We start from the raw sequence: 24,639 nt of genomic DNA on the forward strand, positions 1-24,639 counted from the left end.
GTCAACATAATGGAGCTGCTGCCGCCTAGCGACGCTTATGTAGAATTGCAAGTGCATCTATTGACTTAACGACTTGACCAGATTTGCCAAACAGGAGAGAAGCAACAAGAATAAATGTCACAATAATCATTTAATAAGCATCCACATTATAATATAAATATAAAACGCTATTTTTGCTCTTAAAATCTGTGAGACATCATTGTATCTGTGTGGACAGACGAGCATACAAACAAGAGTTTTGCAGTCTACCAAAAAGATCACCATCTTCATCTATCACGAGGATGATACCCCCTAAAACGGACCGACTTATCTGGCGTTTAACAAAAAGGCAGCTTTTTTTTCTTTTCATCTTATGACTATTATTGGATTTCTTTTTTGTAACGCACAGAGAAGAACAAGGACCTCTACACCCCACGCACGTCTACTTCTCATTTGGACACGCTCCCTCGCCCCCCAAAACGAAACGCTGGTAATGATGAAAATGACAAACTAAAACATCCAAACTAGAAGATGACAAATGCGAGTGTCGAGCATTCATTCCATATCCTTGATTTCAAAATACAAACAGTTTGAGCATTTATTCCATCTCCTTAAATCCGTCTTGAAGACCCTGTAGAGTGAAGCTTCCCATTTTTTGTTGTCCAATATAGAAGACTCTCACTCTACAGGGACTTTTTCGGCCCAGGTACTAGTACATTCTTTATCCCCAATACTGAAACATTTCAGAGGGCAAGTAGAACGACTGTCATACTAGTAACTTTTTTTTCCATGACTGACATTTTTGGACATTTGTAAGACAACTTTGGCATACTAGTTGGACAAGCACGTTCCTAGTGAGGTAAAACTACTAGTGGGCATTTTGGTCCATGCCCAATCATTTGGCCTGGTCGCAATACAGCACATTAAGGTTTGATTGCAGACTGCTAGTAGGTCAAAAAGCGGTACTAGTAGTGGAGAAAAGGTTACCAGCAAGACACAGGCGTGCTACTGGAAAAAGAACACACTAGTACGTAGACCTCAAGATGAACAACATCATCTTCTCAAGCTGCCAATAATAAACAGAACCGAGCCTTTTCTTTTTTTTTTACACAATATAGAAAACAAACATTTTCTTTCTCTTTTTTTTTTTGTTGTTGTAGTTTATATCCAGACATTTTTCTTAAGTTTGGCTGACATGCTGCTGAATCCTGGTGCGTTTGTTTCTGCGGGTTCGTGTATGTGCGTGTGTGTGCGTGTTGTCATTCAAAAGGAAAAGTACTGAGCGAACCACTCTTGTCGCTGAGCGTCCGGAAGGTCCATGGCCACGTCCTTTGTCTCAGGAGGGCTGCGGGGAAGAAAAGAAAGGTGACAAAAGCCATTACAGTAGATTGAAATGTACAGTTTTACAAATACAACTAGTTCAATATTGTGAATTATAATTATTAATATTAAAAATCAATTATTGTCTCTATGATAACGTAATAACAAAAAAAAGATTGAGAAAATACGCAGAATTTTCACTACTGGAGTCCAATATCGAATAAGGCGTCGTCTTGCAGTGCAGCGGTTGCCCGCCAGAGGGCGGTAAAACCTCACTTTAACGTCTACAATGCATGACACGACACTATTTCATCATGCTCATCATTTTTGCAGACTTGGCACTTTTCAGCGGGTTTGAAATATTCCCTTGCGTACACCGTGTTATATTTTAGGCTCAAAGTGCATATTTGAGAGAGATATTAAAATTACAAGGCGCTTGAATGATTTAAAAAGAGGAGCGTGGAGCCAGCGATGGGACTAATCCTTTAATTCAGAGTGGATGCATTCATTCTACTGTATGTGACCTCATACTGTCAATGCTAAGTGTGTGTGTGTGTGTGTGTGCTTTGGAGGAGTAATACTGTATGCCTAATCCACCCCACCGAGAATTGACATTATCCAGTCTTGTTGGTGGCAATAATTTAGCCCCGCCCCCTAGAAATTCATGTATTTCTCCACCCATCCTTTTCTGACCCACATACATTTAATTGTAATTTATAAAATATTGAGTTGAATAATTATTAACTATTATTTTACTTCTATGTTCTCTATTTCAAGTGCCCCGTCTATTCCTTGCAAAAAAAATAAAAATAAATCCCACCCATGCGCAATCCGGACGTCCTGGAGGAGCAGCGTTAGCATGCAGCAGCACATCCATGCACACTCACACACTTGTTTACTTCCCGTGTGTTTGTGGGCATGCAAATGTGCTCCCAGTGTGATCATCGATTGCTTTGACAACCGGAAACCTCCTCAATCAAGTCGTCATCGTCAAAAGCCAACGAAGGTCAATAAGGACGCGGGAACATTCAATGGGTGAAGATGAGGATGAGCAAAAGGACAACAAAAACTGGACGGTAACACCAATGAGCCCACAAAACATCAAAGACACACAAACATGCTCCTTTTGCATCCCAAAGCCATTCTTTGATGCCTCCTCACAGCAAAGAGCAAAGCCCGCCCATTAAAAGCAACCATCCAATCACGTGGCGGCGACTATTTTCCCCCATTTATCGATTGAAGCGGATTGAAGGTGGCCGGAGGGAGCGCCGGCCAATCAGATGCGGAGGCTAACGAGTTCTGTGATTGGATGATTTTTGCATGGCCGCCGCCCACCGGAGCTGAGACGCTCTCGCTTTTTCTCTCTCTCACCTCGTGAACTTCTTGGGTTCTGTGGGAGGGGTCGGCGGCGGGGGAAGAGGTTTGTTGGCGTTCAGCTCGAGGTGATGGAGGAGGAGGGGGGAATGGGGAAGGGGTTCGAGGCGGCCGGGCTGGGCCGGGGGCGGCGGCGGAGGTGGCGGCGGCGGCGGCGGGCCGCCCGCCGGGCCCGAGCCGGCTGCCTCCAGAACCCTGAAACCGGCGGGGCTGCCGAATCTGCTCGCCGCCGCTTTCTCATTCTTTCGCTTTTGCTACACAGAAAGAAAGGGAGGGAGGGAGGGAGGTAGGGAGGTACACGGGGGAGAGAAGGGTGGGGTTCAAAGCAAAAATCAAGGCGTAAATAATCCATAAAAGGCAAAATGAATGAGGTCAAGAAAAAAGGGAAAATGAGGCAAGGTCCCAACAACGCGCTGGTGCCAACCGACCCGGAGCCCCGGCGCCGCTCGGTGGGCGTCCCACATCCAAATGGCTTGGAAAGCAAAGTGAGACGGCCGGGAAGGACGCACGTCGCACATGACAGCACACGCACACAACAACAAGCACAGAGAGACTTCAATGATGAGCATGTGGTGGGAAAATGAAACTCCGAGCGAGAGCATCGTAGGAAAGGTCAAGTGAAATGTTGGGGCGCGTTTGAGGCCAGATGGCGTCCACCTTGGCCCTACCTTGATGAGCGGGTTGATGACGCCAACGTTGGGACTGGCGTTGAAGACTTTGTTGAAGTTGCTCTCTCGGTTGACCAGCTCCAGCTGGTAGAACTTCTTGTCGTCCTGGAGTGGCGGCAAGGAAACGGCTCAGCTTTCACACATGGGCTTTACGGACGCGCGCAGGCATCGACCGAGCCACATGCTGGCGTCACGTGTCAGAGGAAAGGTCATTAAGCCCCCTAGTGGCACGACTTGGTATTTTTTTTCTGAAGGGGAAGAAGAAGGTGTTTGATTGAAGTAACGGGGGCAACTACTTTGTGCGAGGCATCTGTTTGGTACATATATATTGCATCTTTTTGTCATAGCGCCACCTGCTGCTTTGGCATGTCCGTGTCACTTTTTTTTTTGCGGACGACCTACCACCAGCTTCTTGACGAGTGATTCCCTCTCGGACACCATATCCTTGAGCTCGGCGATCATCTGCAGATCCTCGGGGCGACTTTCCCTGTTCCGGAATTTATCTTCGGTGCCTTCCAGCCTGAAAGGGAGAAAAAAAGAATGCTTCGTTGGCACGTCAACATTTCCGGGAAGCCGAATGAAAACGTCACGTACAGAATCTGCAGGGCCGAGATCTTATCCTTGAGGACCTCCTGCGCCTTGTTGAAGTCGGCCAACATGTTGTGCGTGTCTCTGCTGTGGGCGGCGTTCATCTCCGACACTTCTCGCTCGTGACGTTTTTGCAGCTCCTGCTCGTGAGCCCTGAGCACAAACGCGCTAGCTTAATGCTAACATACAATGCAAAACGCCATAGGCGGGCTAAGGAACAGCAGTCGTACTTCTGGGCATATATTCTTTATCCTCCTTCTTTCTATTAAATTTCAACTTTGAGGAACACGACTCATTTCCTCATCTTCCTCACACACAGCATTCATCCCTTTATTTCATTATTTACTATTTTTAGCTCTCCGACCGCCATATTCTCTCACAGACACACACACTTGTTATATAATGGATGCATGCTGTGCGCGCACACACATACACACACGGAGGCCCAACAACAGTAATGAAGAATTGCCATCACGCTCCAGAAAAGATTGCGGGTGCCTGACACGGCCGGCCGGACTACCTGATCTGCTGGTTGGCCTCGCTGCGTATCTTGAGCACCTCCTTGCCTTTGAGCTCCAGCTCCTTGGTAAGGCTGCTGATGTTCTCGTTGAGCGTGTGGATTTGGTGGTCCAGCTGAGCGATGTGCTTCTTCCGCCGCGTCGCCTCCTCCTGCAGCTCGGCCATGCGGCCCAGCAGCTCGCGCTCCTGACAAGAAAAAAAAAATGGAATGACATTTTTGAAGAATGGCGCTTTTCAAATGTTTTCCGTGACTTGTCCCGAATGTAATCAAACAACTTCAAGCATGCTAATGAGATGTTGACTCTGCGAGCAGATGCGCTTCCAGATGAGACATCTGCTTGCTCGATCGGAACCACTTTGGCTTTTCTTCCCTTTCCGACCCACAAAACATTAATGAGCTCATTTCCTCACATCTTCTTCTGTCCAACTATTTCCCTGCTCGGCTTTAAATAAAAAAAGGGAAAAAATCCCTGAATTATTCATCCATTGAGGACATTAGCCTACTGAAAGGAACTAGCTTGCCTGACTGTGCTGGAAATAGAAATTCAACTGGCTTTCCAATTCATTTGGGATGCAATCTCATGTCATCCAATGCATATGTGCGTTCTTCATTAAAAGACTTTGAAAGAATGCCCACGCTGCGATGACACAAAAATGAAACGTGTTATTTAAAAGCTGTGCACTCATTAAATGCCAGCTCGCTTGTACGCGGGCAGGCAAGCAGACCGGGAGCCCAGAGGCCAGTTTAACACATTTAGGCAAACCGCATTTGTCCAATTAGCAGTGTGAAAACACACACACACACGACAAAACACAAACTTGTAAAAAAAACACTTGGAGGTACCTGAAGGCAGGTTTTCTCCACCGTCTTTTCCAGTTCCTTCTTGACGGCCGTCACTTCCTGTTGGTGGTTTTGCCGCAGGTGCTCAATGGCCGACGCGTGGATGTGGTTCAGCTCCGACCGAAGAGATGCTGTGATGGGAAAAATAAAATTTGATTGTAAAACTATTTTGTGACATTCTTGTAGCCAACTAAGCTTGCTAACGTTTGATAGCACATGCATGGCGTTTCACATTGGTATTAGCATTAAGCTAATGAACTTTTATTATTAGACGTTTAAATGAACACTTTTTATTTCTAATTTAGAGCTGGTCGGTAACACACACGCACACACACGCACACACACACACGCAGACACACACAGACACACACACACACACATACGCACACTATTAGCTTTCCACTCAGATTTAATGCCGCAGAGTAAACACAAGGAGCTGAGAGGAAGCGGAGGCCCGAATAATACAAAGGAGCACGTCGGCGGAGAGACGGATGGCGGTCAGGCGCACGAGCGTGAAGGTTAATGGAGGAACATTCATCAGCGCCGCACTTGGCGCAATCTGGAAGTCATGTTGCACGTGTTTACCCAGCATGGCCTTGCCCTCATCCTCCAGCTCGAATCGTAGCGTCTGCAGCTCCTGCTCCGACTGCTGCTTGAGGGTCTCCACGCTGTGCCGGTGGGCCTCTCGCAGCGACTGGAGCTCGGCGTGATGGTGCTGACGGAGGCGCTCCTCCAGGTCCTGGAAAAAAAAAAGGACACAAAGTTGGGGAATGGAAATGAAAGAAAGTTCCACCCATCAAAAAAAAAAAAAAAAAAAGCCCAACACCCGCGGCAGTGATTTAAAGGTGGAATATTCTCACTCAGCACTCTGCCGCATTATGATGGGCTTCGGTGGAGGTCCACTCGTTCTCTCCGCTCCGAATTGCTGGCGGCGCGCCAAACACTTTTATTCATGCGGTCTTTAAAATTCAGATGCGGGAGGAAATTTGCAGAGCCTTCAGCGTGGCCCTTTCATCAGTCCAAATGGTCCCCGTCTGAGATGAGCGAGATGGACGATAACAACGTGATGGCGCCTCCTCGCTCCGCTTAACGGAGTTGCTGTTTTTCTCCCTCCTTTTTTACGGCTCCCAAGCGCAACTCACAATACTGCGGATTCTGCACGGCGAGCCTTTTAGCTCACAATTATAAAGCATTAACGTTAGCGTCTGAGCTAGTTTCCGTTAGCCTCTCTACGGCGTTTTGAATTACGCTAGCATTAGATTAGAGAGCAAGCCGAGCAATTGAGCATCTGTGTTTGTGGAAATGAGAGCAAGAGTGTAGGAGGGAAGAAGAGAGAAGAGGTTTTATTTATCGCTCCGGTTCTTGAGCTGCGTAATGACGTTTGCATCAAATAATAGATGTAAATATGGATGTGTGACTCACAGCAACATTTACCACTCTGCGAGATGATGAATAAAAGGAATGACGTCTTTTGCCGACCTAGAGCGTTTACATAATTACAGCTGTTGACGCAATGTAGCGTTTTTATTTCCGGGAAGTGGGCGGGCGCAGTTTCATCATGATGGAGAAATGGTTCTTTGTATCCCAACCTTGATATCTCGTTGGCGGGCGTGCTCGACGTCCTGCAGGGCGCAGCACTGAGCCTCGTGCAGCCGCTGGTGTCTGCGCTGGTGCTCCGTCTGCAGCTCGTCCAGCTGCGTTCGCAGGTGCTCGCGCTCCTGGCTGAACTGCTGCTGAAGCTGCTGCAGCGACGACTGCGACTGCGACAATTGCATCTCCAGACTCTGCTTCAGCAAGGAGATCTAAAACAAAGAAGAGATCTAACTAAGTATATATATCATTGAACAAAATGCACAAAGGGAATCAACACGGGAGTGGTGCGGTTTCCGTCAGAGCAGAAGGGGGCCGCACATTGCTAATTCATCAGCACTTGAAAGGCGACTAAGAATAAAACAGAAAAGCTGGATTGTGTCACCACTCAGTGTCCCAAATTTGGGGGAAATGTGCCGTGACTAAGACGTGAATCACAAACGGTGGCGAATGGAGGGCTAGCGTTAGCTTGATGCCGTTTTATAAGCAATGGATTTCAGAGCAAAAATGGTGCGGCAACACATATAGACAGACAATACCGACGATTCTATAGACGTCTCTGTTTGCACACCGATTAAAAATGTCTGAAAAGTCGGTCCCGCGCGTACCTGTTCCAGCAGGTCGTCCACTTTCCTCTGCCAGCTCTCTCGGGAGTTGCTCATCTCTTGCTCTTTGCTTTGGGCCAGCTGGCTCAAGGCGGCCGCTTTGTCCGCCGCGTGCTCCTCTCGTAGCTCCTCGCGCAGTTTCTTGCATTCTTGCCTGCGTGCACACATAAATGCCATCCTCAATTACAGGCCACACACAATCCGCCAAGGGAGGGGGGGAGCGGGTCTCACCTGAGGGTCTCGGTCCACTTGAGTTCCAGCTCCAAAGCCATCTTATCCATCTTATGTTTCTCTTCCTCTTTGGTGGTGATGACTTTGGCTTCATGTTGTCGTGTTTGGACCTCCAGCTCGCCCTGGCACGCACAGGTACGCACGTTTGTCCCCGAATGCGGATTGCGAGGCGGCGGAGGCATCTAACCTGCAGGGCGGTGAGGAGGTTGCTAGTCTCCCTCAGTCGCCCCCTGGTGGCGTCCAGCTCCTCCAGCAGTTTGTCCTGCGCCTGCCTCATGGTGGCTATCTGGCCCTCGGCCGCGCTCATCTCCCTCTCGCCGCGCTCCACCTCCTCCTGCAGACGCCGCACCTGACGACCGAAGACCATAAACACGCTTTGGCATAAAACTCATTTTTAAAAGAAGGTCAAATGTTTGCTCACCTCTTGGTCGGCGGCGTCGAGCTTGGAGCTCATTTCCTCCCTCAGCTGCTCCAGCTGCATTTGCAGGAGGTTCCTCTGTTCCTCCAGCGTGCGGCGCTCTTGCTCAAACTGCTGCTGCAGCTCCTGCCGGCGCATTTCCACGCATTCTAACACGGATTCCGACATACGTGACAAAGTGTCGTGCGCGTGTGGTGCCGATGAAGATGACTTGTATGGAGGACGCAAGCGGCTTAAAATCATGTCGATGCTAAGTAACTTCAAATCTTCATCTGTGATGCTGAGCCGGTCGCCATGACAACGTCAAGGTGCACACTCACAGCCAAGAGTCTGTTTTTGTCCTTCTCCGCTCCGCCGAGCGCGCTCTCCAGCGCGGCCCGGTGCTTCTTGGCCACCTCGTCCAGAACCCGAGCTTGGTTCTCCTTGCTCAGGCCGCTTTCCTCTTCGTAGCGAGCTCGCAGGCCGTTCATGTCCTTCTCGTGAGCCGCCTTCTCCTCGCGTAGCGTCTGCCAACAACCAGCACACAAGTCAGCCAGCATATGCTGCGTCGCTCCGCCATATTGACAGCGATTACAAATGAGCAGGCGGCGATTCAGACAGCTTTTTTTTTTTTTTCCGGCTTGCCGAATTCCAAGACTTTTCAAAATTGCTTAAACGGAGAATATATTCCATCGATCGAGGCCTCCCGGAGGACGCGGCGGCAAATGTCAGCGCCGGAGGGCCGGCAAAGACGACATGGAGCCGCCGCAGTTGACATTCAGCGAGGGGGGGGGGGGGGGGGGGGGGCTTTGGCGCCGCCGGCTCTTCACGCGACCTTTTGCAAAGAGCTGTTTTTTGCCTCAAGACTAGCAAATACATTTATTGACACTGTCACTAGGCAACTTTTTGCTGGGTTTGTTCAAATGTTGCCTCAAGTTTGTTATAATTCCATCGTTTGTCAACTTTTGCGACGGCACCTTGTGCAGGGACTGCAGTTGTTGCTTGTGCCTCTCGTCCAGCGCTTGGCTCTGGGTGTGGAGCGCCTCGCGTTCCTCCTCCAGCCTCAGCACTTTATCCTTCAGACGGCTGCGCTCGTTGTCCAGGTCCCGCACGGCCGCCTCCTGAGTCATCTGGGTGGCTTGCAGGCTGCTGATCTGACCTGATGGCGATCGGCGTCAACAAAATGGCTGCCCACACCCTTTGTTTTTGTCTTACTGGCTTTGAGGAGGATCTCGGTGGCCTGCTGCTGGACTCGATCCCGGGCCGCCTCCAGCTCGCACTCGGCCTCCTTTTGGCGGATCTCCACAATCTCGGAATTCTGCGTCACCTCGTCCAGCTGCTTGCTCAGCTCCTGAGGACGCGACCGCACAAAGAAATTCACGCACGCTAGGAGGAGCAGATTCTTTATCCTCAGCAAAAACCACGCACCTTGACGGCACTCTCGGAGGCGGCGAGCGAGGCCTGCAGCTTGTGCGAGCGCTCGCGGTGATCGCGAGCCTCCTCGCTGACGCGGGCCAGCTCGGTCCGGAGCTTGCCCAGAGTCTTCTGCAGCGCCGCCTCCTGCGTCTGAAACTCGCGGCGCAGCTCGGCCTCGGTGCGCTTCCACGCTAGAAGGTTGTCGGCCGTCAGCTGCTGCGTTCGCTTCATGGCCTCCAGTTCGCGCTCGTAAAAGGCCTGAGCCTGAATAAAGAAAAGAAACGGTGGTGAAAGATCTTGGTGGAGGTCTCGGGCGGGTCCACTGTGGTGGTTACCTTGCTGAGTTTGGCCTCATACTCATCCACAAGTCTCTTCTTGTCCTGCTTGAGTTCTTCGACTCGTTCTGTCAGAGAATCCACCTGAACCAAACTAAAAGGGATCAGCGTCCGAGTTCCCTCCCGTCGGCGATCGGGCCGTTTTTACCTCGGCTTTGTGGAGCTGGCCCAGCTTCTCTTGGTCTTTGCTGTAGTTGGCGTTGTGGCTCTGGTGGCTTCGGAGGAGCTCCTGCACCTCCTGCCGGTGTTGACCCTTCAGTTCCTCCAGCGCCGCCTTCTTCTCCTGCTCGAATTGCGCCTGCGCCTGGCCGAAGGTGCGCAGCTTCTCCTCGAACGAGCGCCGCATCTCCTCCACCTCGCGCGCCATGGACACCACCCGTTGGGTGTGCTGAGGGACCCAGTGAGAGGTCAAAGTTCACTTTGGTCAGCCGGGCCGGCCAAGCAAAGCAAAGCGATACCTGAGCCTCGGTGCACAGCTGCAGGTCCTCCACCCTCTGCCGGTAGTTATCAAACTCGGCAAGCGCCTGCCTCTTCATCCTCTCGTGCAGCTCCATGGACTCCTCCAGGGACTGGATGCGTCTCTTCAGGTCCATCTCGTCGCTGATCTTGCTCTTATACTGAAGTGGGGTGGGGGGGGGGGTGTACCTGATGACATCTGCTCCACTTCCTTCCTTTGTTGGGGTTGTGACCCACCTGTAAAATCTTCTCCCTGGTCTCAGAGAGGATCTGCTGCACCTCCTCCTCGTGAGCCTCCTTCAGGGTGGCGATGGCCGCCTCGTGCTCGTCGTTCTTGGTGTTGAGTGCGTAGATCACCTGCATTGGCACAACGACATACAATTGTTGTTTTGGATTTAAAAAAATAAATAAAAATTCTTGGATACATTTTGCAATGTTTCCAGCATGGCGATCACTTTTTAAATCCGCTAGCGGCGCGAGCTAATCGGGTAAGCGGACGCGGGTGGGATGTCCCCGCATGGATGCACTCGGGAATGGAGGAGCTCTTCCCGGCGTGGGAGAAGCAGGAAAAAGAAGAAGCGGCAGCCGCGTCGGGGCTTAACACAGCAAGAAAATATCTCCTTGACTTTCTAATTTCATGCCACTGCTACTTTGCTGAACTTCCACACACGCACATCCGAACACAACGAAGCTAGACGGATGCTTTCCCTCCAAACTTTAGCGGACTCCTAAATTGATGAAGAAATAGATTTTTGTTTTCCAAAGCTGATAAAAGTCCATCTGGAACATTTGGCCCGCTGTCTGCCTGCCTGCAGAGACTTGAAATATTTTTAGAGCTGAGTGGGAAGACTGTAATTACCTGCAGAACAGACAGGTAAGGTGGGGGGGGGGAGTAAAAGATGGAGGGGGTTAAATACTTAGCCTTTCACACACACACACGTATATGTCTGAGTTTCCATGGCGACCGGACACAGGAGGGAAGTGCTTGATGAAGTGGACCTCAGTGAAAGCGAGGCAGGCGTGACAAAAACATATTTGGGAGCCCAGCCATTGTTGGCAGTCAGGAGTAGCATTAGCCGCGAGCTAAAGGCTTAAATCAGCGTCCAGCCATGTTGCTGGGATTTTGATTGATTCTAAAAGCCATATGTTTCATCCCCAGATTGGAGATGGATTCATTTGCGTACGCAGCGAGCATATGGCCGCATCGCCACCATGCTTTTTTTCATTTTTTTTTTATTTTCCTTCTTCCGCCTGAGTGGCCGATTTCGCTTCTGCCTCCGCCGCTGCGCTACTGCTGCTATGCAAAATCAGGTCAGATGAGTCACCCACCGGCGGCGTGCTGCTCAAAGCTACAAATCTTTAATCCATCCTGGGCCGGATGGCATGATGTCACCGCCTGCTCGTAGAAAATGCCATTATTCGCCTTTTGGGAGAGGGACACTCCATTAAGTACACTTGGAACGAAAGTCTGATTTTATAAGAAGAGGTGGGAAATAGGGCGCAGCTTGTGACGGCGCCCGAGCCCAACACTGACTTCCATTAGCGCTGGCGTCAGTTTACATTGACGCCGCGTCGCTTGAAGCCTCCATCATGGGCCGCATTTCAGCAGTTAACAAAACACCAGGCCAATTCAACCATAATATTTATTACGGTTTCAGCTAAGGGTTAGCATTAGCTGGCCTGGTTCCTGAAGAATTTCCACCATGGGAACTTTTGGAGTTTCCTATAATTAATAATAATAATATTCAGTCTTGATATTTGTTGTCTTTTGAGAGCGTTTGTCTCCCAGCAAGTAGAAGACTTTTGTTTCATGGGGGTATGTTGCTATGGAAACTGTGGCGCTCTTTTGTTGTTGCACATTCGACTTTGATGAAGTCGTTAGCGCGCCGCCATGCCAATGAAGCAGATAAGGACTCAAACGACGGCTAATTCGGGATGGAGGAAAGAGGGGAAAAGACTGGCAAGCTAAAATGTCGCACCAACGTGCCGAGCTTCGGGCTAAATTCAAATGCTAAGCGGAATGCAGCATTCTTGATTCAACCAATAAGCTAAATATTGTGTCAATATGCTACGGTATATGCTAAATTCAATTTAGCACACATAACACTTGCACACACAAAATCAAACTACTTAATATAACGGACAAGCAAAAATGAGGCTAGGTGCTAAATTCAATTAAAGGCACCGCAGGAGTCATTCGATTGCGGCGAGAAGGAACGCCGAGTCATGCTCTGCCACCATTTTGTCGTGACACCCTTCAAGCATTGGCCACAAAGCACACTGACAACATCAATGTCTTGACAATTACAGCTATGAGTGTGTCTCCACGGTAACGATGCCAAGGCACTATGATTGGCTGATGATTTTATTTCGAGTCAGCCAATAAGATGAAATCCAAGAAATGGACCTTCCTAAGAATGAATGACCCATCAAATCATGCGTGCCTGAGTGTGCACAAGTGCCGTATCTTAATGAAATCTGACAAAGAATTGTGACAATGAGCGAAGAGGGCCATCTTTCCTGCAGAGGTTAATGAGATGTGCAGCACGCACACACGCACACACACACAGGCACGTACGCACAAGCGTTAATCTCCTCTGGCTTTTCATTCTCCCAGAATGGCGTTTATAGAGATTAGAAAGCCGGAGCGCTGGGAATGCGCCGAGCGCCTAAACACGCCGTCTCTTCTTGGACAGCTGTGACATCACTTCCTCCTCTGCGGGAGGTACGCCCGTGAGACGGCGCCAGACAGACTCGAACCCTCCGCGAGTTCCGACCTGCCATGGATGGTGTCGTTCCTTGCTGGGGATGAAAGCCCAGACCTCCCCCAAGGCAAGGCTGGAAGTTGGGGAATGCCCTCGTCGGTAAGCAGAGCCGTAAAACACCGGCCGCTCATTGTTAAGCGTTATACGAGGTAAAAGCGCTCGGATTGACTTGCCGGAATAGGCCATTGCAATAAAAAGGAAAGCAATTCAACGTAGCATAGCAAATAGATAAAAGGGCACTGAATAAAGGGCAAATATAGATCATATATATCCATTTTTTTTCTTCAGTATAACAGATTAAAAGCTTTTGCATTCATTACAACCGGGAAAGGTGATTTGACATGCAAGCGTGGTCAGAGAATGACCATTTGGCAATTGGCCCTTGACAGATTAAAACGGGCAACACTTCTGTCGTGAATGGGGCAAATTGGACAGAGCTTGGTGCCACAAGTCAAGTTGCCTCCTCTGTTTGCAAAATGTCAACATGAACATGAGGGCAAATGTCAGGGCGCCGTTGCTGCGACTGATTAGTGACTGATGTGATTAATGTTGGGGCTAATGACCCCGCATGTGCCTCGCTGATGGATGCAGCATCCCGACAAAACGCTTTCACCTTCAGGCAGCCCACATTGTTTTCTCTCCCTCTCTCTCTCTCTGGAGCAACAGTATGCAAACACTAAACTTCCTTACAGAATTGCAGATTTATAGACTTGCGCTCTCGGGCGTTCATGCATGCTCCTGTTGCGGCAACAGCTCTTAAATTCGGCGTGCATTCAAAATAATCCAATAATACAGTTTCTTAATTCTGACGTTCTCCCACAGTTGAGCTTAATACTGACGCCATCTTTTTTTTTTTTAATCGATGCATATTTAAGATATTATTAACGCCGGTGTAATAAGAGGATTTTACAAATTCGGAGGAAATAAGAATCAGATTTATAGCGGAGAGAAATCCGCAAGGCAGAGAGGGCAAACTTAAAATAGGCGCACTTTGGAAGGGAGTCCGGGCGAGTGGAAAGCAGCGGTTGCATCGCTTCACGGGCATGCAAAAAGGCCTCCAAACATCTGCGCCTACCTTGGTCAGCTGGGCGATCTTCTTGCTCATCTTCAGGTGCAGGTCTTGGGTATATTCCATGGCCAGACCGGACTGGAAGGAGGTTGTGGTCGTGGATGTGGTCGACGACGACGGCGGCGGATATTTCCCTTGACCGGCAGGGCAGTAATACTGCTGCCAACCCGACCCAGTCGCCATCTTCACGATGATGCTTCAGATGCTTGATGGAGATGTGGGCTTTATAATTAAAAAAAAAAAAAAAAAAAAAAGGACAGAAAGACGACTTATATCAATATATGGAGTTTACACAAACCTGGCAAAAAACATGACGCAGCAAGCTCTATAAAATACGTCCCATTTTGCTTCGGTGTCGGGACGCGAGCAAAAAAAAAAAAAGTGACGAGCCAAATTTACAATCCGGAGATGTCAGCAGCGCGCATCGTGAACGACTCTGGCGCCAGCGCTGCAAGGTGCGGGTACGGCCGGCTTCACCTGCCGCTGACGTGCAGCGGAAGTCGGGCTGCCGTCTGGCTGCCGTCTGGCTGCCCACCTCCGCGGTCGGTCACCTTGGAGCCCCAAATGAGGAGCCGTAGAGCCGGATTGGTCCCCTCGTCGGTACTCCGCAGCTACATGGAGGTGCGTTTGAGTGTGCGCAAGCGCGTGTGCGCGTGCACGAGACTGGCTTGTAGGAGAGCGTATTGGACGGACGCAGCACCCCGAGCTTCAGCTTCAGCCTCTGGCCGAGCTCTGCTGCTGCTGCTGCGCTCCTGTTGCCATGGATCGCTTCAACACTCCGTGCTGCATTCATGGGCGGTGGGAGAGCGGAGATGCGTTCACGAGCACAAGTCTACTTTATCTAATTTAATTTAAGTGATTGAGTCAAAGTATTTGACAAATTTGGAATCCACCATTTAGAATCCTAACCTTGTTTGATACTCTTACCTTTTTTTGAAAGACCACATTTAAAACCCTATATCTCATTTAAGACCATAATTTCAAACCGAAACCCTGGCAAAGCGCAGAACCAGTTCACAAAGTTGAAATAGAATGAAAGTGGACAACCTTGTGGTGCGTCATCTTGCGGTCCTCTGCTGCCCTCTGGTGGTGTAAATGCGCACACGAGCATTTGCTAAATTGAGAGAAAAAAGGGGTTCAGAAAATAAAATCAGGCAGGATGCGAGGATCCACTATTTAATTGTTATATATATCATATATAACATATATATATAACATATACATATATATGTCATATTTGCAATGTGACTAACTCAATAAAAACCATAACCCACATTAAGCCATAATATTAAAATCTTCTTTTTATTGTTGATTATACAAGTGTAACAAATATAATTTTTTAAAAAGTCTGCAGCGCATTAATCTCATTTTGAATCCACAAACCTTAATAAAATGTCCAGCGGCTTTTCGGCCACTACCTGATATTTACAATAATCTTAGTAATAATAATAATAATATATTTTTCCCCAAAACAAAATCATAAAACATCTGTTCATCATGAAAATATTGCATTAACACAGCAAAAAATAATGGAATGATTCTCCGAAAATGTTCACGTCCCAAGATGTCACAAATTTTAACACAATATGAGTCGCGCGTTGTATACAATTTAAAACATCAACTATTTCGGAAACTTCAACTGGGTGTCTTCCAAAACTATCCCAAAGTGCACATTTGTCTCAATTGGAAACTTTGTTTCATTCACTAGTTGAATTCAAGAGTCAAAGGTCATGTCAAATATATTTGACATATGCTCCCAGTCTTGAAAATATTTTGAAGATAAACATGCCGCAGCAAAACAAAGCCTTTCGAAAAGGATTTCTTGGGATCTTTATGAAATCTTGTGTGCGTTCCACTTTTTGAATTGAACTACTGAATGAACCGAAACCTTTGCCAAAACTGTCATTTTTTAGTTGAAATGTCTTTTTACCCAGTATGTTGTAAAATGTTCTATATAAATCAATATTACATTTAAAACAAAGTAAAAACAAAGTAAAAGTTTTAAAGTCTAAAATGAAACTGAAAGGTGTGAAACTGAATTCACTTCACATTGGCTGGTACGGTCGCACATTGTCATGCTTTCTCATTTGACCCTCTGCTGTTTTCGTTGCGCCCGACTTGATTTGTCTTAGCCATTATTGACGTTCCCTGGAAATGACAAACTTACACAGCGACAATAATAAATTAACACAACAAATCATGACTATCCCAAACTAACGGAAAACTACAAAAAAATATCACAAATTAATGATACGAAGGTAATGCAAGTCATCAAAATGAACACTGCTCAGGTGAGAAAACAAAGTTGAAAAAACTTCTCCTGGTGTCACATCATCAGGTTAACCACGACTACATTGCAATCGGCTGCTATTGAGCCTTTCCTCCACTAGGTGTCACTGTTGTACAGACAATACACGCTCTCATCAAGTGGCGGACACTTGCAAGTTGATTAAGGTGTTGTGGTAACCCGATGTGAACACAGATGATTCAATATACAAGCGTGGTTAAGAAACAAATTTAACTTGCATCTCGAGGCGAAACTGACATTAGAAGCGAAATGATTAAAAAGTGATAGTTTGATTAAACTCTTCCGATTTAAAATGTGATATCTCATCAAATATTTTGGGAAAAAAAAAACAAAATATGATATGGTCTCTCTATATCACGGCCTTGAACATATTCCCTGGCAGCGAAGGCACAAAGATGAAGAGTGACTTTTGAGCGAGGCGGCGCGGGGACACGGCCGGCGACCCAACAAGCATCTGTCAAACGGCAGCGCCGCCGCCGCTGACACAACTTACAAGGACGCGACGATGGCTTGAAGCGGCTCTGACAGCCCTTCTCATGCTGCGGCTGAAGAAAAACATCAAAAACAGAATGGGGCGGCTCGCCGCTTGGCAGAATTATTGGACACAAAGCTCACGCTAAGCTCGTCCTAGCCTCACAATGCTACATTGTTGGTTGCAGATTTTAGCATTAAGTCATACCTCAAATTACAGTTCTTTTTTTTTTTTTGGGCTTTTCAAGTGCCTTCCAATGCTACGATGTTGGTTTGAAACTGAAGAAGTAAAAGCTGTCAAAGATAAAAACGCTAAGACGCCGACGATTGCGTCCTCTTGTAAACACGATCACAGGAAGCGACGTGGCTGGGTAGCGGGTGAAAACTTCCCATCTCCGTCTCTTGAAGGCCAAATTAGTCGTTTCCACGTCAAGGGTGACGTGGCGGTGACGCCGTCCGTCCGTCTCGTCATTCTCTCGCCGGCGCTTAAGATGGCGCCCGAGATATCCTGGCCTTTCAACGCTCTTTGGAAAAAAAGTCATCGCGGGAAGGCAAGAAAAGAAACAGGACCACTTCTGAGAGTGCAAAAAATAAAATAGTACCCGAGAGAAGACGAGACAGACAAAATCGGATCCCGTGAAATGAAGTGTTAAAAAAAAAAAAAGGAAGTCATTTTCCAGTCGTCAGAAATTCGAACCTTAGCGGGCTTGTACAAGGTTCTCCAAAGTTGCTCCTACTCCACCTCGTTGGTCCTCTCCGGCGGTTCCTTTCGGATGACGGGCAGGGCGTGAGCCTCCGTGTTGAAGACCCAGTGCTCCAACGAGACGTGCTCGTCGTCGGAGAACAGCAAATACAGATACCTGGCGAGCGACGTCAGCGTAAACAAGATGGATGTTGACATTTGGAGGCTTCCAATTGATTTGAGAGCCACCACAAAGGAGCGCTCGTTTTCTTCGGCGTTCTTACTTAAGCGTCTCGGCCAGGAAGAAGCTCTGCTGCACGTCGTCGTGGTTGGGCGTGGACCCGTAGACGTCCCTGATGCCGCTGTAGCCGCCCTCCACCTTACAGTGCTGCTCCAAGGCCTGTGGGACAGGGGGTCAAAGGTCACCAGTTGATAATTATTATTATTATTTTAAGTCTTATTGGGATTTTGTCAATGAGGTTAAAGTGACAACAATACCATGACGGCCTCCCAGCCCCACTCCCTGTACTTGGGGTCGTGGGTGAACCTCCACATGTACATGTAGGTCTCGATGACTTCGGGCCGCAGGATGAAATACTTTTCGTTTTGCCGCGTGGCGATGGCCTCCACACCGCCGTCGAAACGGAACGCCTCCGGGCCCAGCTTCAATGCTAATGAAACAAACAATAGATGAATACAGTCTCGGACAGGAAGTGGTTGGCGGCCAAGCACCTGTTCTGGTGTAGGACTCGTGACAGGTCCTGGCGATCTCCGCCGCTTCCTCCATCTGGTGGCCCGTCTTGTCGTCGGGCGCCCCGTCGGCACCCAGCGCCACCATGCCGCCGGCAAAACAGGTCAGGTGACCCATTTTATGCTCCAGAAGGCCCCCCTTCCACTCGGCGATGTACGTCAAGCCGCTGCTCGACTTCCTCATCAGGTTGCTCTCGATGGCCTGCAATCGAGTAGGTGTAAATCTCAATTTCATTCACTAGACAGATGGGCAAAGTCCGTCAGCCTCTTAAGCCAGTTTGGTTGACATTTCCACCATGAGCAGACCCAGCAAAAAGTCTCAAGAAGCCTTGCCGGAAAAGACACACACGGGAAGTCGGCCATTTTGGTTCGAAGAAAGCTGCACGAGGTGAAAATTTGAAAGGAGGCCCCGCGTACGATTGCGTTGCTACTGGCCCTTTAAGATGAGCGAGAACTCTGTTGCCTTTCCCCTCGACAAATAAATCACCATTAATCCACAGGATCAAGGGGGATTATGGGTAAAGCATCTCCTCAAAATTAACGTTGCGTTCAAGATGTGTGTCCGGGTGCTTGCAAATTGTTGTTTGTCGACATTTTTTTCCCCTCACCACTGCTGCACTGTAGAAGGATGCGGTCCCCTGATAGCCACATAAACGTGTCTAAGCGTGTGTGAATAGCCAAGACTATACATGACATCTCTGTGTGTGTGTGTGTGTGTACATAAAGATCAACTTGTGTCAACAATTGCATCATTTCAGTTCCAGCGGGCGTGAGCGTTCACACAAAGAAGTGAAAAAACGTGGTCGGGACGTGTTTATGATGTGTGCGCTACCTGCAGGGCGTCATAATACATCTTCTTGGCCTCCTCGTCAGTCTTGTCGGACATGAGCCAGGCTTTGAGCAGGTACTCGTAAAAGCTGTCACCCAGGCCGCCCACCGACACATGATCTGCAAGCCAAACAAACAGATTAAGCTCCCGGTGGTCGTCACACTCTTCCTCGCGCTCGTCTTCCTCATCCGTGCCGCCGGTGTCGTGTCATAGCGACATCGACGGGGGGGCGTGTGTGTGTGTAGCGGGAGAAGAGGTGCCAGCGAGTGACATGGTAATGATGATGATGATAAGACTGAATGGGGGAAAAAAAGAAACAAGTGTTTTGATTTGTCGTCATCTGTCACCGAAAAAGGAATAAACAGTTGCTGTTGCTAACAAAAAGACCGACTTTTGATGTTTTCCTTCCTCTTATCTGAAAAACAACAACAAAACTTAGAGAAATCTTCTGTTTTTATAAAAGTTCTTCCGTGTCAGAGAGTGACAGATGCTCCAAACGGAGCGTGATGGAAATCAGTCGATAAAGCCGGAACGAAAAACACTTTTTTTTTTTTTTTTTTTAAAGGCGTAGCTTGCAGCTGCTACATGGGAGATGACTGCCTCATAAAGATTTTTTGGGAGACACCCCAAGGTCATAAATTATGCAGCAAATTCGTTTTCACGGCAATTATGTAATGACTTTCTGGAGCCCAGTAAGCATTCGAGCGGTTCCTTTTTGAGATTGTGGATGTTTGAAAGTTGCCGTCTGAAGTCAGAATGCAAAAACATTCGATTGTGGTTGTGTAAAAGGCGTATTGACGGAGAGGAACGGCCACTAGAGGGCAGTAAAATACAGACAAGCTGCCATATAATAGAAGAGATTTTTTTGTGTGCAGAAGATAAATATATATATGCCCGAGAGTAATGTCTTATTCTGCGCAATCATTATTCGGGTTGCAAATAGAGACGAACTCACGTTGACCCCACTGGCCGCTGTTTGGGTTCAGGTAGTTGGGGTACAGTCCCTGAGGTTTATCCAAGCGATTCAGAACTTTGCGGATGTTCATCACCTATAAACAAAGACCATCGAGAGAAATGTTTGCATTTTTGTAAGGCTCTATAAATCAGATTGGATGGGTACCTTCTGAGCAAATTCCGGGTTTCCCGACAGCTTGCTGAGGTGCATGAACTCCAGATGCAGCGTTCCGTACTCGGCCAGGATGCTGCTGCCGCCCGACGCCCACGGCCAGTTGCGACCGATTCCGCTGCGCAGAGATGCATAAAATGCAAATATGTCTATTTGGAAATTTTGGCCAATGAGAAAATGACGTAGGACGACGCTTCAACGAAACGGTGGAAGATGCCCGAGTCGTGTTGAGAACAATGCGAGAAGCGTTTAAGGAGATGTGGAAGCTAATTAAGAGGCAGCTGTCAAAACATTTCAAGTGTGTAAAAGTGCTCAAGGAAAGACTTTGTCTTACAAAGACCAGATAAAATATTTCTACCTCGGCTGCGGGAGAGTTGAGAGACGAAACAAGCTTGTTATCTCCCTCACACAGTTACCAGGTTCCTTTGACTTTTTTTCCTTAACGTCTGTTAGCTATAGAAGTTTACGCAAAGAAAAAAGGGCCCAAAAAAAAAAAAAAAAAATCCCACAGGCAACTAAACTCTCTCACTTTGAAAAAGGCTTTCAAATGTAATTTTCGGGCTTAAAAGTTCATCGGCCTGGCCGAAAGGTTTGCGTTTGTCAGCGTGTGTCGGCTTTCGGGCAATATGAAATGTGCTAGCTTGGGGGTTTATAAGAGAGGAACAGGGAGGAAATAAAAAAAAAAAAAAAACGGGCTTATTTCCTGCCAGCCGTTGGTCATGTTGCCACCATTGGCGAGCATTTTGACGGATCTTTCAAGAACAAATCAGAGAAACGCATTTAGTTCCTCTTCCTCCTCGGCCCGCTTGGGGCGAGGAAGAGGGAACATGGCGATGGAGTCACAGTTAGCCGTTTAATTAGAAACTTTAAATCATGGCAGCTGTCCGGCCGGTTTGAGCCCGCGGCCGCCTTGCTCGTCCAAGGGGACTATTCAACACGTTTCTTGGGAATAGCGATCAATGATCCAAGTGCCCGGAAAAAAAAAAAAAAAACTCAAACGTACAGTATCCGCAGCTTACTAAAAACGTTAATGCAATCAGTTTCTAGCATGTCGTTCAGAAAAAAAAAGACGCTGAAGTGGGTCAGCTGAGGTTCTGACACGAGCCCACTCGGCCGCGCTAATGGACCCACTAAGGCCTATTAATCAAACGGCGAGACCCCAAGAGCTTAGCATTGATTGCTTCGGCCTTTGAGCGGCGGAAGGAGCACATCTGTCAAATAAAATGCCTTTTTTTTTTTTTCAACGCGAGCTATTGAGAGGAAGATGAAGAGCGACAGAAAACTGTCCAACTTCATTACGTTCGTCGACGCCAACTCAAAACGCAATTAAAGATTCAAGCTGGAACAGAAACGCCTTTTGGCCGAGTTAGCTTTCTGTCGCTACGTCGGGGAAACTTGGAGCTCGCCGAAGATTCAATTTGTGTGTTGAAATAGAAACGCTGTGCCTTTCAAGTTTACATCAAAGTGACGCCAGGACATTGTACAAAAAAAAAAACAAATTGGGACGGGCGCCCGCGAAGCATCCGGATAGCGGAGCAAAAATATCCAGAACTTGGATTCATTCATAATAACCGGCGCTGAATTGTTGCCAACAGATGCTAACGCGCTCAAATGTTCTTTGGTCAGCCCGAACGTTCGGGAATGTCAATAGTGTCGATCGGTGGGATTAAGCTGCATTTTTCTCTCGGTCGGTGCCAATCAATGTTCTCCCAGCGGATCTCTTTCGAGCTTAGCGAGAAGAAGCCGCGGCTCCTGCCGATGGGCTAATTAGCATTGAGCGAAGACACCGTCAATTCTCTTGTTTCCCCCCAAAATGCTTGACAACAAATCTTCCTGTTAAATTAGCATTCAAATGTTCACCGCTCTGCAGCCTCCACGCCGCGCTCGCTAGCTAGCTTGGCCGCGCAAACGCACAGAGGAACTTTATTTGCAACAGCCCATTTAGTCCCATGAGGACAGGGATTTTAATTAGCGTCTGATAAACCGCGCCGCCGTCCGCCGTTTACTCTCGGGGGGTTGAAAAGAGACAAAATGGAGGACGACTGTTCTCTTCATTATCGGGTGTTGCGGAGAGAAGGCCGACGGAAATAATAGGTGAGGAAGCTATTTGGATTTGTTTTTTTTTGAAGATTGAGAGCCAGATTATATTGTCTTCTTACCTTTTGAGGTTGAGCAAGGCCCAGGGGATTCCTGTCGGCGTTTTAAAGGCCGGGAGCAGTTTTTCTCCCAGCTCCACCGCTTTTCTGCGGAAAACCTGCGGATGACAGAGATAGACATCGATTACTTTCTTCACAATGGGCAGATAAAAAGCGATACTGGAAAGTATAGCGGGTCAGCAAGCCCCTCCGCTCAGGCCCGGAGGTTCTCGAGCACTGCGACGAGTCACGTCTCCCGTCAGCCTCCATCTGTCATCGCAGAGAATAAACACCAGCGCGAGGCGGGAGATGACTCGCGGCCACGTCGTTCCCCAGAGAAGGCAGCGACGGGCAAAAAAGACGAGCCGAGCCGGGCGGCAAAGCTCAAGAGGCCGCTTGTCAACAGCAGAGTGGAAACGCCCGCCAGGAAGCAACATCGACTAGTCCGTGCACATTTCACCTTTTTTTTTTCATGAGAATACAAAAGGGGAAGCGTTGGAAGGGGGGGGGGGATTCCACGGCATCGCAAGTCAACGGCATTTTACAGAACCTTTTTTTTTTTGGTTTTAACGACTTCCTGACAGCAACTCGTAAAGGCTTGGTGGCACCGCCGATGCCAAAGTGTGTAACAAGGCGGCCGGGCCCGCTGATTAATGCCTTTAATAAGGCGTGGAGCGCACCGCGGGTGGAATAAAAACACTCGCAGGGACGCACAGGAGTATAATCTCAACACGCCCCGGCGTCCAAGTCTATCACGGAGCAGCTTTAATAAGCCCATGAATTATACAGATGCAGAATAAAGCGAGAGAGGCTGCGATCATTAGGAGAAACTCGTGTTGATCGTCACGTTGCGCAACTGGACAAGCGAGGCGCACGGCCGTTTATTTCTTCGGCGACCTTCAAACGTCGCTCTCCGGCGGCGGCGGCGGGCAAAATGGCCAACTTCCAGAGGAATAAAAAAAAAAGTAGGCTAGGCCGCGCTGTTTCTCCATCAATTATCCGGCAGCCTTTAAAAATGTCCTGCGTGTCTCCTGCTCCATATTCTCTGACCTGAATCACGACGGCTGTCGCAGCCGTTGGCTTTTTTTTCCATCCTCTCGTCTTCTTTTTTATTGTTTGGATGCACTTTGAGATGACCTTCTCATCAGAAAGGCGCCGGAACAAAGCGTGGCGTTTACGGCCACGTCCTTCTCGAGCCCTTCCAGATCCGGCGGTGGTTTATCGCAAGCCCATGTTGATTTCCTAAAGTTGACTTCAAGACTTCACAGTTGGCAACAAAAGCAATTTAATTCCCGCCCAGAACGACAGAACAAGCGGAATGGTTGTCACATCTTACGTTTGGCTGGAAAGGAGAAAGCAATCACAGAGTCAATAGCCGAAGACGCGCTGCCATTTTTTTCCCCTCCACTTGTTGGAAACACAGCAACGGATGTAATGGACCGGCTGAGCCGTGTAGTTTGACGGCTCATTTCACCATTTTATATTGCTGAACATTTAGCTTTTATGAGGCAGTATCTTCAAATACAAGCAAAAAAGGGCATTTTTCAGCGCTTTGTTTCACATTATCTGTAAAAAATAAATAAAAATACTCATTAAATCCCACACTGCGCATTTAGTGTAATGTTAGCGACTTGATTTTCTGTGTATTTGTAATCACGACTGGAGGATTTGGAAAGCCAGAGCTCCGACGGCTTCTAATTTAAGCAACGTGTCAAACGTGCCACGCGTTACCGAAGCCCCACCAAGCCCGGAATGCGCCTCGCCGAGCTCGCTCGGAGGCGAGGCGCACGCACACGCGCAAACCAGGCAGCTTTGAGGATGCTGTTGCTTTGTGCACTGCGTCGGAGTTTCTCTCTCGCTCTCTCAGCGGCTTTATTAGGCTCCTTCAGGCCGACGGGTGGCAAGTGGAGCCCAAAAGAGCGTCATAATTAAAAGCTACAAAAGGCGCCGGGTGTGGAACAGTGTCAAGGCTGCACTTGCGTGGAGTCAAGCGTGACTCCACTTATCTGGGAGACTTCCCGTTGGGGCGACGTTTACCGCTACGGTGAACTCGCCGCCTTTAGCGCTAGCATATGCTCCATATAAATATAGAACACGAAAAAAGTATGAACAACATGCCATCATTTTTTTTTAAGGCACATTTTGGTGGTGAGAGTACATTTGTACAGAAATGCATTCTAGTATT

At 48.2% G+C, this 24,639-nt stretch overlaps 2 protein-coding genes across 5 annotated transcripts in view; both read right to left on the minus strand.

Moving 5' to 3' along the window:
* Nucleotides 1-111: 111 nt before the first annotated feature.
* fam184ab (family with sequence similarity 184 member Ab) lies at nt 112-15,260 on the minus strand. 2 transcript variants are annotated; one of them, XM_061270459.1, is made up of 23 exons: nt 14,631-15,260; nt 14,160-14,375; nt 10,557-10,676; nt 10,322-10,480; nt 10,012-10,251; nt 9,864-9,947; nt 9,541-9,792; nt 9,328-9,463; nt 9,090-9,271; nt 8,454-8,639; nt 8,137-8,259; nt 7,903-8,064; nt 7,716-7,837; nt 7,488-7,638; nt 6,879-7,091; nt 5,875-6,028; nt 5,293-5,420; nt 4,450-4,634; nt 3,936-4,082; nt 3,744-3,861; nt 3,342-3,446; nt 2,671-2,927; nt 112-1,324 (listed from the first exon to the last, which is right to left on the minus strand). In XM_061270459.1, the coding sequence occupies exons 2-23, from the start codon at nt 14,334-14,336 to the stop codon at nt 1,243-1,245; spliced, it is 3,483 nt and encodes a 1,160-aa protein (XP_061126443.1). In that variant the 5' UTR covers nt 14,337-14,375; nt 14,631-15,260; the 3' UTR covers nt 112-1,242. The 2 variants fall into 2 exon arrangements, with proteins under 2 accessions (XP_061126443.1, XP_061126444.1); XM_061270460.1 differs by lacking the exon at nt 2,671-2,927.
* Nucleotides 15,261-15,436: 176 nt separating this feature from the next.
* The window catches only part of man1a1 (mannosidase, alpha, class 1A, member 1), a 28,755-nt gene continuing 19,552 nt past the window's right edge, over nt 15,437-24,639 (minus strand). For 2 of the 3 annotated variants that reach the window (XM_061270480.1, XM_061270482.1), the window contains 8 exons: nt 22,479-22,573; nt 20,314-20,437; nt 20,149-20,242; nt 19,197-19,312; nt 18,347-18,566; nt 18,113-18,285; nt 17,899-18,014; nt 15,437-17,792 (listed from right to left, as the gene is read on the minus strand). In XM_061270480.1, the coding sequence (XP_061126464.1) occupies nt 17,666-17,792; nt 17,899-18,014; nt 18,113-18,285; nt 18,347-18,566; nt 19,197-19,312; nt 20,149-20,242; nt 20,314-20,437; nt 22,479-22,573 (1,065 nt within the window). In that variant the 3' untranslated portion in view covers nt 15,437-17,665. The remainder of the gene's footprint in view (nt 17,793-17,898; nt 18,015-18,112; nt 18,286-18,346; nt 18,567-19,196; nt 19,313-20,148; nt 20,243-20,313; nt 20,438-22,478; nt 22,574-24,639) is intronic. The other variant, XM_061270481.1, reaches the window with a different exon arrangement.

This window comes from Syngnathus typhle, linkage group LG22, assembly GCF_033458585.1.
Source record: "Syngnathus typhle isolate RoL2023-S1 ecotype Sweden linkage group LG22, RoL_Styp_1.0, whole genome shotgun sequence".
NCBI classification, from domain to species: Eukaryota; Metazoa; Chordata; class Actinopteri; order Syngnathiformes; family Syngnathidae; genus Syngnathus; species Syngnathus typhle.